The sequence below is a fragment of the Setaria viridis genome, chromosome 3, assembly GCF_005286985.2.
Source record: "Setaria viridis chromosome 3, Setaria_viridis_v4.0, whole genome shotgun sequence".
NCBI lineage: Eukaryota > Viridiplantae > Streptophyta > Magnoliopsida > Poales > Poaceae > Setaria > Setaria viridis.
In genome coordinates, this window is record NC_048265.2 from 18,229,623 (window position 1) to 18,243,783 (window position 14,161).

General features: G+C 41.7%; 2 protein-coding genes across 3 annotated transcripts; one reads left to right on the forward strand and one right to left on the reverse strand.

Moving 5' to 3' along the window:
• The first annotated feature begins 310 nt into the window (after positions 1-310).
• On the forward strand, positions 311-3,402 carry LOC117847597 (DAR GTPase 3, chloroplastic). Its single transcript, XM_034728822.2, has 9 exons — positions 311-507; positions 1,281-1,427; positions 1,538-1,654; positions 1,739-1,882; positions 1,990-2,076; positions 2,396-2,511; positions 2,613-2,794; positions 2,923-2,980; positions 3,070-3,402. Exons 1-9 carry the CDS (start codon positions 358-360, stop codon positions 3,191-3,193), a joined length of 1,125 nt encoding a protein of 374 aa, XP_034584713.1. The 5' UTR covers positions 311-357; the 3' UTR covers positions 3,194-3,402.
• A 139-nt stretch (positions 3,403-3,541) lies between these two features.
• LOC117847596 (protein PSK SIMULATOR 1) lies at positions 3,542-9,372 on the reverse strand. Of its 2 annotated transcripts, none has more exons than XM_034728821.2 (12): positions 8,646-9,372; positions 7,760-8,085; positions 7,514-7,606; positions 7,339-7,429; positions 6,547-6,634; positions 6,195-6,292; positions 5,970-6,039; positions 5,317-5,417; positions 4,910-5,026; positions 4,727-4,803; positions 4,586-4,630; positions 3,542-4,469 (listed from the first exon to the last, which is right to left on the reverse strand). In XM_034728821.2, the coding sequence occupies exons 1-12, from the start codon at positions 8,967-8,969 to the stop codon at positions 3,953-3,955; spliced, it is 1,947 nt and encodes a 648-aa protein (XP_034584712.1). In that variant the 5' UTR covers positions 8,970-9,372; the 3' UTR covers positions 3,542-3,952. The 2 variants fall into 2 exon arrangements, with proteins under 2 accessions (XP_034584712.1, XP_034584711.1); XM_034728820.2 differs by having other exon boundaries at positions 7,339-7,444; positions 8,646-9,371.
• Positions 9,373-14,161: the final 4,789 nt, after the last annotated feature.

Here is a 14,161-nt window from a genome sequence, read left to right on the forward strand (position 1 = left end):
TAGCGTCTAAGTATCCAAACAGTCGAGCTTATCTAAGTATCCAAACAGTCGAGCTTATTTTGGTCACATTGCTGAGCTTTTCTGTTGGTTGTTGCAGCGTTACGTTGCACCTGACAAATGAAACTGTCGTGGCTTTCAGGTTCAAGAGTCATGTGATGTGATGCACTGATGCAAGATATCAAAACGTGACGAATCAGGCTCGGTGGAGCTCGACTCGAGTTTATGTCGAGCTGAAGCCTAAGCTCCTCGGCTCGTTCGAGCTTGGCTCGTTGACAGCCAGCCGTAACATCCATCGGCGCCGTTAACTAAAGCCCACCCGTTTCGGCTATCCCCTCACTCCCTTCTCTCTCCCTCGCAATGGCAGCCTCGGCCGCACCCACCACCTCCTTCCCGCCGGCGCCGGCGCCGGCGCCGGCGCGGGGGCTGGCGAGGATCAAGACGGCGCCTTTACCTTTCGGCACGTTTCCTCGCCGAGTGCTTCTCAGGGCGGCCGGCGAATCCGCCATGGTTCGTGTACTATCCCCGGCTCTGTATTGCCTGATTTATCCACTCCCATTTGTTCTTGCTTTTCCTCCTCCTCTTGTTCTGTTGCTTTGATTCGATTCTTGTGTTTGATGTTTATTAGTTGCCGGCCTCCTCGCATTTGGAGATATTCGGTTGCATTCTGCAGCTCTATTGTGGGCGTGCTGGTTGCAATGGAACGGTTGCAATTGTCTTTCTGTTCCATGCGCTCCCGCGTATTCTACAGAGAAAAGATATAACCCTTGTGATGTATGCTGCCAAGTTGAGAATCCAACAACGAATAACCCTAGAAAAACTCCGTGATTGCATACGCGTGTTTTGTCGAAGTATTGGTTCCAGAGTCGGTGTCTTTACTACTTGGTCTTAGTTATGCAGTTGTGTGCAGGGTTCCAGAGAGATCGCTGAAAACATGCCTGTTCCTTCTAGTAATCTTTTTTTAATTAATAGAGAATAAATCCGAAAGCAAAACCTAAACGGGCAAGGTTTTTGGCCAAAAATAGTTGGGTGATATCTTTCAGTTACCAACCAACTGTCGACTAACAAATACTTCAGCTTCAGTCTTGGACGGTTTGTGAACTGCCTGTGAAAGCATCATGATCATCATTAGTTTATATAAGAGCTCCATTTAGAAAATAATTATGGCTTCTCATTTATGGTACTGTTTACCGCAATTATAAGTTGGATTAGGCACATTCATTGGTACCAGTCTGATGTTCAGATACACTGTTTCATTTTCTCATGCTATGGTGCATTATTAGGTTGCTGGCGACACATTGCTTGGTTTATATGAGAAAGAGAGATTAGGTCTCTCACACTATGCAGACGAGGAGTTTGAAGAAGAGAGATACTGGGAAACCTTGGATGCTGATTTGCGCTACTGGACCAGATCCCTGCGTCCAGTGCAGGTATAGGTGTGCATTAGTGGAATCAATTAAACCGGCATATCTACTCAGCATCATATGCGTTGTAAAATTAGCTAATGTTCATTTTTTGTCGTTCAATTGGCACTTTGCAGTGGTATCCTGGTCATATTGCAAAAACAGAGAAAGAATTGAAGGAACAGTTGAGGCTTATGGATGTTGTCATAGAAATCCGTGATGCTAGGATTCCCTTGTCCACCAGCCACCCTAAGGTTAATGCTTTTGGTGATTGCTCGTATTTATCTGTACAAAACACCAACTTGAGATGTTACTAAAGTTATGCTGTGTATGATCAGATGGACTCCTGGCTAGGCAACCGGAGAAGGATCATAGTCTTGAATCGCGAGGATATGATCTCAACTGAGGACAGGAATGCATGGGCTACTTACTTTGCTAATCATGGCAACAAAGTTGTGTTCGCCAATGGGCAGCTGGGCATGGTAAGATAGCCTCGTTCAGTTTTGGCAGCTAACTGATCAGGCCTTTCTGGTTGATTACCTTATGCATGTGCCATTCATTTGACATCATTTTCTTTGCTGGTGTTCAGGGTACAATGAAATTAGGTAGGATGGCAAAATCGGTAGCATCTGGTGTGAACACAAAGCGAAAGGAAAAGGGACTACTTCCTCGTCCGGTAATCCAACTGATATCTTGTTGGTTTTATTGTTTTCATTGGCTCATTTAATTACTCTGTTTGTGAAGATTAGTATGTCATAGGACTTGTTTGAGGCGTCATAGAATTTGCATGTTATGTTCAAACTCCAAACTATTAGCATAATACTGTGAAGCCTCTAGGCCATTTCCTTTTGATTACAGTAACTCGCTTTTTTATACATTCATTCATAATTTTTTTGGGAACTTCTTTGAAAATAAAAAATATGTTTATTATTCAAAATATAATGATCAACCATGACATGTTTACTTTGCAACTTGTTTCTATTGTGCCTTGAAAGGTTCGAGCTGGAATAGTTGGATATCCAAATGTTGGTAAATCTTCCTTGATTAATCGCTTGCTAAAACGAAGAATGTGCCCAGCAGCACCGAGACCAGGTGTCACAAGAGAGCTGAAGTAAGCTATGTAGTTGCATAAGTGTAATTTTACATTGTGTACCCATACAAACAATCCTGTATTTGCATCATTCGGTTTCTAACATTTGAAACTCCGAACAGGTGGGTTCGTTTCGGAACAGACCTAGAGTTGCTAGATTCACCTGGAATTTTGCCTATGCGAATTAGTGACCAGACAGCTGCAATTAAGCTTGCTATATGTGATGATATTGGAGAAAGATCGTATGATTTCCCTGATGTGGCGGCGATTCTTGTACAAATGTTGATAAGACACCCGGCAGTAGGTCTGTTTTCTGATAAGCTAATAATTATCGTATTATATTTGAGCTGATAGTAATACTCCATCTACTTTTTATATGTTTTTATTTTGCACATGTCTTCAAATCATCGCTGATGGGCTTACATTGAACAGGTTCTGAAGCATTTCGAAGGCGATATAGGATTGATGTAGACAACGACTGCGGTAAAACGTATGCTCTGATTGATCCTCTCTAGCTCTTTTCAACATGGACCTAGAAGTTAAAGTCGATGTTCTGATGGCATGCTCAACAAATTGCAGGTTTGTTACAAAGCTCTCCGTTCACTTGTTCAATGGAGATGCAAATCAAGCAGCTTTCCGCATATTGTCAGACTACAGGAAAGGCAAATTTGGTTGGGTGGCGCTGGAGAGACCTCCGACCTAGCAATGGAGACATTAGATAATTTTAGATGCTAGAGATGTACTTGTTCATAGTACAACACAATGTAATGCTCTTCGTGGCACCATTATAGGACAGTTTTTCCTGCACTTGTACGAGGAATTGAAGAATAGATGTCCATCTAAAGACGCAACGCATCATTAATGCTGCTGCTGTTATTACGCAGTCCAAAGAAACCGTGCTGATTCGTATAATCACTTGACTGAGCTCACTATGCAACGTTAGTTTAAGAAGCGAAAGCGGGTTGCAACGATGCATTTTTAGTTGCTTGTGTGCACTTCTGGATGATCCATTAAATTGGGGTACTGAAGTTTAAGTTTTGGGCTCCGACAATAGGTATCCATCTATAGTTTATTACTTGCTTAAATTTCTGTTTCCAAAAGTAAGACTGCAGTTCATACAACCTATAAGTTTCCATATGGGCATTGGAACCATTCCTGCCAAGTGGCCATGAAAATTTAGAACATCTAGATACTTTTACCCCCTCTTTTTAAAAAATTGGACTTTCCATTTCTTGTACAGGTAGAAACGACAGATAATTTTTACAACATGTTTTCCTATCACGATGCCATCTTTGCTACCACCAGTTTCTCAGCTCCAATTTGACACTGTTAGTTCCTCACCAGAGTCTCTGACGGGCGGCCTGCTGATACATACTATTTTTTTACATCCCTGCTGGCGCTTTCAAGATAGCAGACGACTGCATAAATTTCAGGTTTATGTTTCAGTTAGCTTCGATGCTCATTATATTTTTAGATCATCAAGCCTGTCGATTAGATCCAAAGCTTTGGTCCTGTCAATCTCGAAGTCAATAACTGGAAACATGGAAGACCTCCTAACTGGAAGAATGTCTTTCCTGTTGCCACTGGCTGGAGAGTGGCTATTGCTCTTGCTCAGCCTACTCTGTTTGCTGTAACTTGACGTTGTGTCAAACTCTTGACTTTTGCTTATTCCAGGGACAAATTTCCTGTACTTAACATCCCTTAGCATATCCTGATCCTCCTGTGTCAGAATTGGTGACGAATTGTTCGTTTTGCCTTCCAACAGTGTGATTGTGGCACCCTTTTTTGTTGGTGAGCTCATGGGAGATTTGATGGGAGACCTTAGACCTCCATGGCCATTTCTTGATTTACATATAAGATGATGAAGCCACACGACAAGCTCCAGGATAAGCACATCAGCCTTCTCCTTCTCAGCATGATACAATGTCTCGATTCGGGTCGTGTCCATTTGCCCTGATATCTTGCAGTTTAACTCAGATCTGCATCAGAAACGAGGTTGTCAGAGATAAATCATACCTTCATCAATTTCTATTTACATCACTGAGAAACTTCAGTTTATCAGATATCTATTTAGGATGAATGTACAGATGCTAACCCTGTATTTGCCCACTCTCCAACCCAACCGAAGCCATGGTATGCCCTGGTATGAACAAGTAACCACATTCTAAGTATGATATAAGTAAGCATTGCAGTTGTAAATAGTCAGATAATAGGTGATTAGGAAAGATTAAATTACTTAGTTGTGTTACTAGCAAAAGGGACAAGCCATCGCAGAGTTTTCTCCATTTCAGCTTTGATCTGAGGAGCTGTAAGCTGCATTCATTTAGCAGAAATGTTCAGGTGGATAGCATGGCATAGTGATTCATACTGTTCGATCATAGTAATAGTAATTAGTTAATTTGAGACTAGCCTGGCATACCTCCTCCTTGAGTTCAAAAGATTGTAGCTTAGAACGGAGAGCAGATTTGACAGTAGGTGGCAAACCATGATATAAGGTATCCCTTGCATTTGTAGGCATTGCACATGATCGAGAAACCTACCAATTGATCAATCCTTGTTAAGATATCGTAAAGAAACTAAAGTTGAAGTAACTGTCCCATGAGAAGACTTTTCACGGCAGGCTGTGATGCCAATTTATAACATAAACTACAGTGTCCTTGTAAAAATAGTCCTCATTTTCCGACAGTCTTGAAGCATGAAATGGGACTTGATTAAAGACTTATTGCATTGATAGCCCACAATATGGTTGATGTATGAAGGTCGAGAAGATTATCTTCTAATCATGAAAGTAGTTCAGTAAGACTCTAGAAGAGTATGTGCACTTACAAGATTATCGATCTGATTGATGATATTCGCATAATGCAACGCAAGGCCTGCTGGTCCCAATCTATTATAATGTTTGGCAGGTTCTTGCGGCTCTTCGCTGTCTACAGTCAGATAGATGCAAGAAACTCTAGATCATTGTCACAACTAAAAAGGTGGTACACAACAAGAATCATGCAGTCCTTTGAGAAGAATCATTTTTGACTTCAGTAACATACCAGGACAAACTGAAAGAATAATTAAGGTTGTCCTACCATGCATGCAACTAAGACGTGTTTTACCCAGAGAGGACGCCGGGGGGGAGGGGGGGGGGGGGGTTCATTAAAACAAGATAAACAATAAACAAATAAAATATCTAAAAAACATAAGAAGTATCTACGGAGTAGGTAAAAGAGACATGCATTCTGATTTTTGAATCAGTCGATCCAAGAACTTGCAGGCATGATAGACTTAACCAAATACATTAGAATGCATTCTCAGTTTTCATAATTTATATGGGGTTACCAGGGTAAATCTGTTATGACAAAGTAAACATAATAAATATACCCCAGACAAAGCAAATATGTTTCTTCAAACCACCACACTCAAGAAACACTAGCAGTCAAAAGCAGTTCAAACTGTGCTACAACGATAAGTAGGATTCATAAAGATTATACCAGCACGACCGAAGGTGTTATGTATCTCCAAATGTAAGAAGTGAACAATGTCTACAAGCTTTTCCATCACCTGGGAAGAAAAAAAAATACTATTTAAACCTTGGAATAAGATGATAGAGAAGGATGCTTGGAATAAGATTAGTGGTAATCAATATCCTAAAACTGCCTTCCCTTGCCATCACTTGATAATATGATAGATTTTTAACAAAGGCACCTCATACCAACCTCTTCCAAATTCTTGGACCAAAGTGACCTCTTTTTCAAATTTTTAACATGCTTACTCTGACCCTTCACTTCCTGCTTCAGTATATCCAGACTGTCTCCTGCAAATAAATCACAAGTTGTTTTATAATTCATTAAAAGCTAAAACTATGTTTGGAGATCATATTATCCAGTCAATAATATCCATTCTTATTGACTGGTTAATCAAATGAAATAGGTCCTGTCCAAGAAATCCTTGAGATGTATCATGAGTTTTATTTGTTACCTACTCATACTCGGGGTACCGTACATGAGTTTTTTTTACTGCAGCCAGGCTATATTTAATGCAGCATTACAGGTCATAAACATAACTGACCTCTTGAACTCAAGCCATCATGCTCTTTCTGTTTAAGACGGTAATCAGCTTCAAACCTATCCAAAGCATGAAATTCATGATATAATTCCTGAGAGCAAAAGTGAATTAGCAGAGAAGTCAGTAATAAGAAGACAGGCAAATGCCAAAAAACAAAAGCACAACTTCATCAATGATGCTAGGGATTCCTTATTCAAATAATGCAATTATACTATCCCTAGCCTATACAGAGCAATACAGGTATCCACGACAGCATTTTGCATCATTTTGATTACTACTTTGTGTCATAATACATTGTTGCAAATCTCAAAAGTTATATGTTATGAAAGTTTCATAGTGAATATAAAAGCTTCATCTGGCAAAACTAGATAAATCTTCGTCTATTGATGATCAAAACTTAGCTGTCTGACTGTCTCACTCCACATTATAGATTGACCAACATTTTGAAACTGCAAGAAAATAGAGCATACAGTGCATGGATACTGCTATTGGCAGTAAATGCTATCCTGGCAACAAACTTTCGAGGAACCAAAGAAATTTGGTCAGATGGCACCAAAACTAAGTGTTGAGAACTCTAACTGCCAAAGAGAATGCAATATTTTGTCAACTGTCTAGCCAAGACAGAGTCTTAAACTATTTATCAGTTTGACTACAATACAGAAGCAGCCAAAATGGCATTGTATGTAATGCAAATAAGTCATCGACCACAACAACAACAAATCCATTTAGTCCCAAGCAAGTTCAGGTCGACTAGCAATTAAGTCACTGAAGCTAAATAAATCTGAGCATCCTTACAGCTGTGCATTGGACGCAGGTGACCAATTTCTGCATTACTGATTCTGCATCTTCTTTCAGGTGATTTTGTGGTGTTCGTTCTGATGCCAACCTAAAGGAATTTAAACTGAATTACAAGTTAGTAGCCTAAAGTAAACACATCCACAAATGCAGGTGCTGGGGGAAAAAAGTGTACTTTTCAAAGTAGCGGTCCAAGTGGTGCCACTGAGGATCCTTGCAACGGTTTCCAAAGCGGACAACCTCTTTTGTGAATACTTCTAACTCTTCCCTGTAGAAATTAACATATTAAGGAATAAGGACTTGAATTCAACATATAAGGGAAATGTGAAGTGCAGTTTTTTCCATATATATCTGGCAGGGTAGTGAATGACAAGCACGAAGATATTAGGATACATGATATGAAGTGCAGATGAGCACAAACCTTTTGTCAGCAGCTGCCATCTTGAGTAATTCATCAGTATCTTTGGATATAAGGTGTTGAACACCTTCTGAATGAAACACTACTTCTGTGAGATGCTTTATGCTAGGCTCTGACAGAGAACGCATCAGATTGGAGCCTCTAACTATAGTATTTGCCACCTCAAAAGCCAACATAGATATTTTGTTTCCCTTTGCTGCATTACTTGACACAAAACCACTACTAGAATTTAAACTTGTCATGCTACTGCCAAGTGTGTCTAGAACCTCCACTGCTTTCTCAAGCCCAACAGTGCTAGCTCTACCTAAAATTGAGCTCACTTCTGAAACCTGTTTCAGTAAAAAAACAAATATGAATGGCAGAGAAGCCTATCTAACAATTTCCACCATAAACACAGCATTCAACCTAGACTGAGGTATAGAACCATCGGGTCATAGAAAAGGATAATTGGAGTGCATGTAGCTGCCAAAATATAATAGCATAGACGAGTGAGCTAGCGCATGGTAAACCATTTAACTATAAGTTGTTTTACAGAACATTAATGACTAAATTTCTTTTGCCAGGATGCCAATAAGCACTCAATAAGCATATTACCTTAATAAGACATACAGAATAGCATGATCACTACAAGAAAAATTCCAAATTGAAATGATAGAGAAGAATATAGATACTGAACAAATAGTGAGTTATGTCCGCAATATATAACAGTATCATGATTAGAATTATTTGGTTGCTATGTACCGTAGGGACACTGTACCTATATCACTGAAATCTAGCAAAATACTAAGAATCACTTGGAACAACTATTACTTTACAAAACATGCGATGTTATTGCTGCCTGATTCAAGTTAAACGTAGATCAAACAAGAAGCGCAAGAATTCCTCAAACCTTGGCAGCGCCAGCTTTTGCCTTGCCCAAACCAGCCCTCTGCGACAGCGACCTGGTCAGCTGCGGCGAGGCCCTGGACCCCGCGTCGCCGCCGGCGTTATGCCCGCCACGAAAAGCAAGCCCAGGCACGACGCTCTCCATGAACGAGAAAGACTGATGCTGCTCTTCCAGCCGTTTTGCCGCCGCAGCCGCCTCTCCGGACACCGGCGGCTTCTCCACCTCCAACACCGCCCCTGGCTCATGATCGGCAACCTGGTTCCGGCCAAGCGTGGTGTCGCTCGGCGACTTGTCTACGGCTGAAACCTTCGAGCAGAGGCCTCCCATCCCCTTTCCCCAAACGAATACCCTGATCCCCCACCTTGTCTTAATCCGATTTCTTGCCGCCGGCGGAGCCAGGGACGGAGTCCATCCAAGAATGCTTGGGCTTTACTGGCAAGGAAAGAAGGAATCGATCCAAGTCCGGATGGATCTGCACACCCGCTTTAGTACACGGGAGGAGGGGGACGACTGCGAGAGAAGAATTCGAGGTAGCGTGCTCCAGTGGAAGCAGACTAGAGATGTGTCCGGCGGCGGCGACCCCGGTCAGGGGAAGAGGGGATTTTCCCCTTTTTTCTCTCTTTTTTTTATGCTGATGGCGGGAGGTGGGAGGAGGCTGCGACGCCCCGGATGCCGGTGAGGTGCTGGAGGCCGGGGAAATGAATTCGGGCTGGGGCTGGAGGCGGAGGAAGAACCAGTGAAAGTCGAGTGAGAGCCACTAAATGCTACAGTAGTCTAAAAAATTTACCATTAAGGTTTCATTTATTTTAGGTACAATTATCCGTAGAATGCATCTGTTTCACATCTAACAAGTAAATTTGCAAAAGGATTATAAGAAATGGCATCTCCTTTGTCATGGTTTCATACTACGGCATTTTTCTAATCCTTGAAAATCTTTAAGATTATGTAACCGTACGCAAGGAGCGAACAAAGTCATATAACTTTTATTGCTAGAGCTAGATGTGGAACAGCACTTGAGATTCCTACAGCATCAGTTATCTCATCAACAGCTATAAAATTGTCGTTATTGCTTAATTGTAATGGTCGACATCCTGCCTGCGTACATACGCAGGTATTTCCAATATATTGTTATGTTCAAAGGTACACCCGAACTTCTTGTTGGGTGATCCAACATCCAACCAGGGATTGATGGATTGATGTTAAGGTGATACAAAAATATCCAACCAAGGTTATGATGGATTTCTTAATTGATGGATTGATGGTTCTTTACTATAATATCTCTACAACAAGTGAAATTTTAGAAGGATTGCAACAAATATCACCAATCCCAATGAGATCCTGATGTGGTATTTTTTCTTCCTGGAATCATCATGTATTTTGTAACCGTTTGTGGGAACCAAAATGTAGTTGCTTAGCTTATTGCTAGAGCTAGATACAGAACACTATCCGAGATTCTAGTTATTTCTAGAGCTAGGTGCGGAACAATATCCGAGATTCCTTCAAAATATGTTTCCGTTAGCAATATGCTCACAGATTTGCCATCCTTGCTTAATTGTACTCCCACTGTTCCAAATTGTAGATCATTTTAACTTTTCTAGATATATAAATTTTGCTACGTATCTAGATATAATGTATATTTAGGTGCATAGAAAAATCATGTATATAGAAAATTCAAAACGACCACCCACAAAACCATTTGCAAATACATCATTGTGGTTGGAGGTGATCGTGATTCTTGGTGCACTGTGAATTTTGAATTTTTCTAATCCAAACTTTGTGTTGTTAGACAACCCAACACACAACCAGGATTGATTTTTCTCTTTTGCATATGTTAACACAATCAAGAAGGGGAAAAATAAAAGCACAAATAGATATGAATAGTTCTTTTACCGGTGATTCTATATGACAAGTGAATTTTAGCAAAGATTATAAGAAACACATATCTCCCAAGATCTTACTACGGTATTTTCCTGTCCTTTAATACTGGAGCCTTTATGTGTTTTATGACGGCTTATTAGGACTATAACGCTGTTGCTTATTAGCTGTGGCTAGAGCTAGGCATGGAGGAACGCCACCCTCAACTTATGCTATCCATCAATGTCAAAAAATCGCTGCTATTGCTTACTAGTTGTATGAAATCACAATATCCCTCACAACACTCGGTCAACAGATGGAGAATGATATGTTGCCATAGCGCCGTGCGGTGACATCTAAGGGGGTGTTTGGATTTGATGTGCTAAACTTTAACAGTGTCACATCGGATGTTTGGATGCTAATTAGGAGAACTAAACATGAGCTAATTATAAAATTAATTGCAGAACCCTGTGCTAATTCGCGAGACGAATCTATTAAGCCTAATTAATCCACCATTAGCAAATGGTTACTGTAGCACCACATTGTCAAATCATGGTAGACTTAATAGATTCGTCTCGCGAATTACACTCCAACTGTTTAGTTTTGTAATTATTCTATATTTAATACTTCTAATTAGCATCCAAACATCCGATATGATGAGTGTTAAACTTTAACATGTTGGAGCCGAACAGACCCTAACTGTGATAGATTCACAACAACGAGAAGTTACCAGAGTTGAGGAAAGAGGTCAAATGGAGGCGGGAGGCTTGGATGGGAAGTTCGTCGGAGTCATTGACGGAGATATGTCAACACGGCGTTGGAATGTTGGACAGGGAAAGAAGAAGAAGAAAAAAAACAGAGAAGCGCGTGAGTATCCAGCCATTTTATCCCTCATTCACTAGGGGAAAGAAGTTATTTAGGCAAAGGCAACAAGAAGTCGGTAATCATTCTGTCTTGGTTGCTACACCGGCAAACATTTTACGCTTGTCATACAAGCGTGCGTTTAATTTCCTAGCGCGGTAGATCAGCGTAACTACATCATTCAGTTTTCAGTGATCCCTCACTGTTTTATCATTAAGCTAACAGACACGAGTCATACGTGAACTTGTTTAATAATTCTACTCCCCTGCACATGTGAGTTCACACGGTGGCTTCCTCCGACCCCCGAGGACCGCGATCACCACGTGACTGTTTGAACGTGCCAGTCATCCATCCATCAGGCACGGTGAATGCGAGGAGGTGCATGCACATCGGACATCTCGCTGCTGTGCAGGTAGCGCAGAGCAACAACCACTTTGCTGCCTCGGATCTCGACGCAGACGGCAGACCCCCGGCTAGGGCAGCAGCCAGTAGGCTACTTTTTGTGTCCGTGGAAAGCAGCAACATCGTCGAAGAATATTCACCTTTCGAGGTGAAAAAAAGGGTGACAAAAAAACAAGCCGGTGACCTTTCGCGGCGACAAGGTCAGTGGCACTACGCCCGTCTCCTTACCGGTCTTTTCTTTCCTTTCACTTTTTGTACTGCTTTACTTTTACTTTTCTTGCGTGGACTGTTTTTTTCGTTTACTTAACCCCTTCCCCTTGCCGCTTGTTGAGATTGTCAACAGCGGCGCGATGGTGGCTTATCTTGCATGCAATGCGTACCTGATTGCTATGCTACCAGTCGCTTCTGAAACACAAACACATGGAATCTAGCAAAAGGATCAGCACGTGCTGGAACCGTCCAAATTAAACCGGCTTAAGTACACTTAACCATCCTTGAAACAACTAGTCAGGTCAACATGTACTTAAAACGGTGTAATCTGACAGTCCGTCGGGCCAAGTCCGATTCTACCACTGATCCCTTCGATTGAACCATATGCACAGAGCTCCCGCGACGGTGAGAGCAGATGATACAACAGAACATTTGATAACAACATAGAGTACTCATTAACCGAGTACCAAATAAGTACACACAAGTTTTGGAACAAGTTTGAAGTTCGCAGCGGATTACAAGTCAGAGTTGGAAATAAAATAGCTACAGCGGAAGTCTAAGCGATACGATGACAACAGGTACATAGTGACATGGGTAGCCCGTCCTCATGTCATCCGTCCGAGTACTCCTTCACCCGAGTACGCTTACGCCGAGTCTGGAGACCACTTTACTGACCACCCCTCAGGTAGAGGACGACCGTCCTAGGGTTGACCAGCAACTAGCTCAAACAAGTCAGCACTAAGCCCTGAAAAACATCAACAAGCAAGGCTGAGTATACTAATACTCAGCAAGACTTAACCGACCAGGGACTATACTCAGCCGACTTCTAGTATGTAAGGTTTTTTGGCTGAGGGGCTTATTTTGCCAACAAAAGCAACTAGGGGTGGATCCTTACTAACCTCCATTTACAGTTGAACTAGATTACTTTAGGTGAGCAACTTTGCAAAACTTTTTCAAGGTAAGGTAAACAAGTAGCGAGATAACAACTTAACGGAGCATGTTTCCACTTCTTTCATTCCACTTCTTACTACGATGTGATGAAGAGATCAAGGTTCTCTTAAATGAGAGCGGTAGCGAATCGATTCGATTTAAAACCTTGCAAGGTGGACCTATACACCCGGCATATGACTTGCCCTATCAAGCAACATATGACAAACGATTCCCTTAAAGAACGAGGGCATTTGAGAACCCCTGCACCCCTCGAGTACCAATCCCCACCGGTACCTCCTAGGGCCTGCCATGAGTTATAAACTAGTGCACGAATAGGGATTAGGATGAACTCAAACTACTATCACGCAATAAGGTACTAGGCTTTACCAATTTCAACTACCTCTTACTTCCGGAAGGTGCATTGTACAGTTCAAACTTGATCAGCATGGCCACAACGAACAGGCCTTAATCGACACGGGCGGAGTGTAACCAACATTCCAGACTTTCTTTTCTTTCTGTCTCCGCCCGGTCTCCAATTCTTCCGTCTTTCAATTCTAGTTCCGAGTAGTTTTTCCTTGATTCGAGAGGTCCTATTTCTTGCGAGTGACAGGAGATCACTTGACTTTTATTGCTCCTGATTAAGCATGGCACTACTCGTCCTGCACATACTAGTATTTGAGCCTGGAATCCTAAGGATCATGCAACTAAGGTTCCATTCAACTCCTAGAACTTAATGCAGTAAAAAATTAGTACTCATAAGATATGGTAGTTTTAAAATTAGGGGTTATGCTCCGGGGCTTGCCTTTGGAATCAGCCTTGGGCTCTTCCGTACTCTGGTGCAGTCCTTGTGGCGCTCCCTCTGAAGAGGCTTCGAGCTGCTTACTCTCAGACACGGCCACCAACTCGTAGAGACCGTCCACTAACGGATTGTCTACATGACAATGCATATGTATGAGTTGAAGGAAACATAATATACATGCACAACATGCGATTTGAAAAGTGCAACAACCTAAAATACCGGATTAGAAACCACAAAAACTCCAAGACTCTACGCAACTCAACCGCCTACTGATTACCCTTGAACAAACGATAGAAGGGTCCTTCGAGTACTTGGATGACTACTCTGACTACCTTCTTTGTACTCTAGCACGACTTTAGACTACTCACGGCCCTTAGAAAACAACTCGGTTGGTACCCAATCAACTATAAGCGGCCTTGAAACAACTAAGACATACTTCTCTGACTACTCGTGGATCTGAAAC

Bases quoted from the DNA above. Each gene is read 5' to 3' on its own strand.
- LOC117847597 (XM_034728822.2), top strand. From the start codon at position 358: ATGGCAGCCTCGGCCGCACCCACCACCTCCTTCCCGCCGGCGCCGGCG. The intron at 2,077-2,395 runs GTAATCCAACTG...GTGCCTTGAAAG, and splicing joins AGGGACTACTTCCTCGTCCG to GTTCGAGCTGGAATAGTTGG. The intron at 2,795-2,922 runs GTCTGTTTTCTG...TACATTGAACAG, and splicing joins GATAAGACACCCGGCAGTAG to GTTCTGAAGCATTTCGAAGG.
- LOC117847596 (XM_034728820.2), bottom strand. From the start codon at position 8,969: ATGGGAGGCCTCTGCTCGAAGGTTTCAGCCGTAGACAAGTCGCCGAGC. The intron at 8,086-8,645 runs GTTTGAGGAATT...TTACTGAAACAG, and splicing joins CAAAAGCTGGCGCTGCCAAG to GTTTCAGAAGTGAGCTCAAT. The intron at 6,040-6,194 runs GTTGGTATGAGG...TTTTCTTCCCAG, and splicing joins GGTCCAAGAATTTGGAAGAG to GTGATGGAAAAGCTTGTAGA.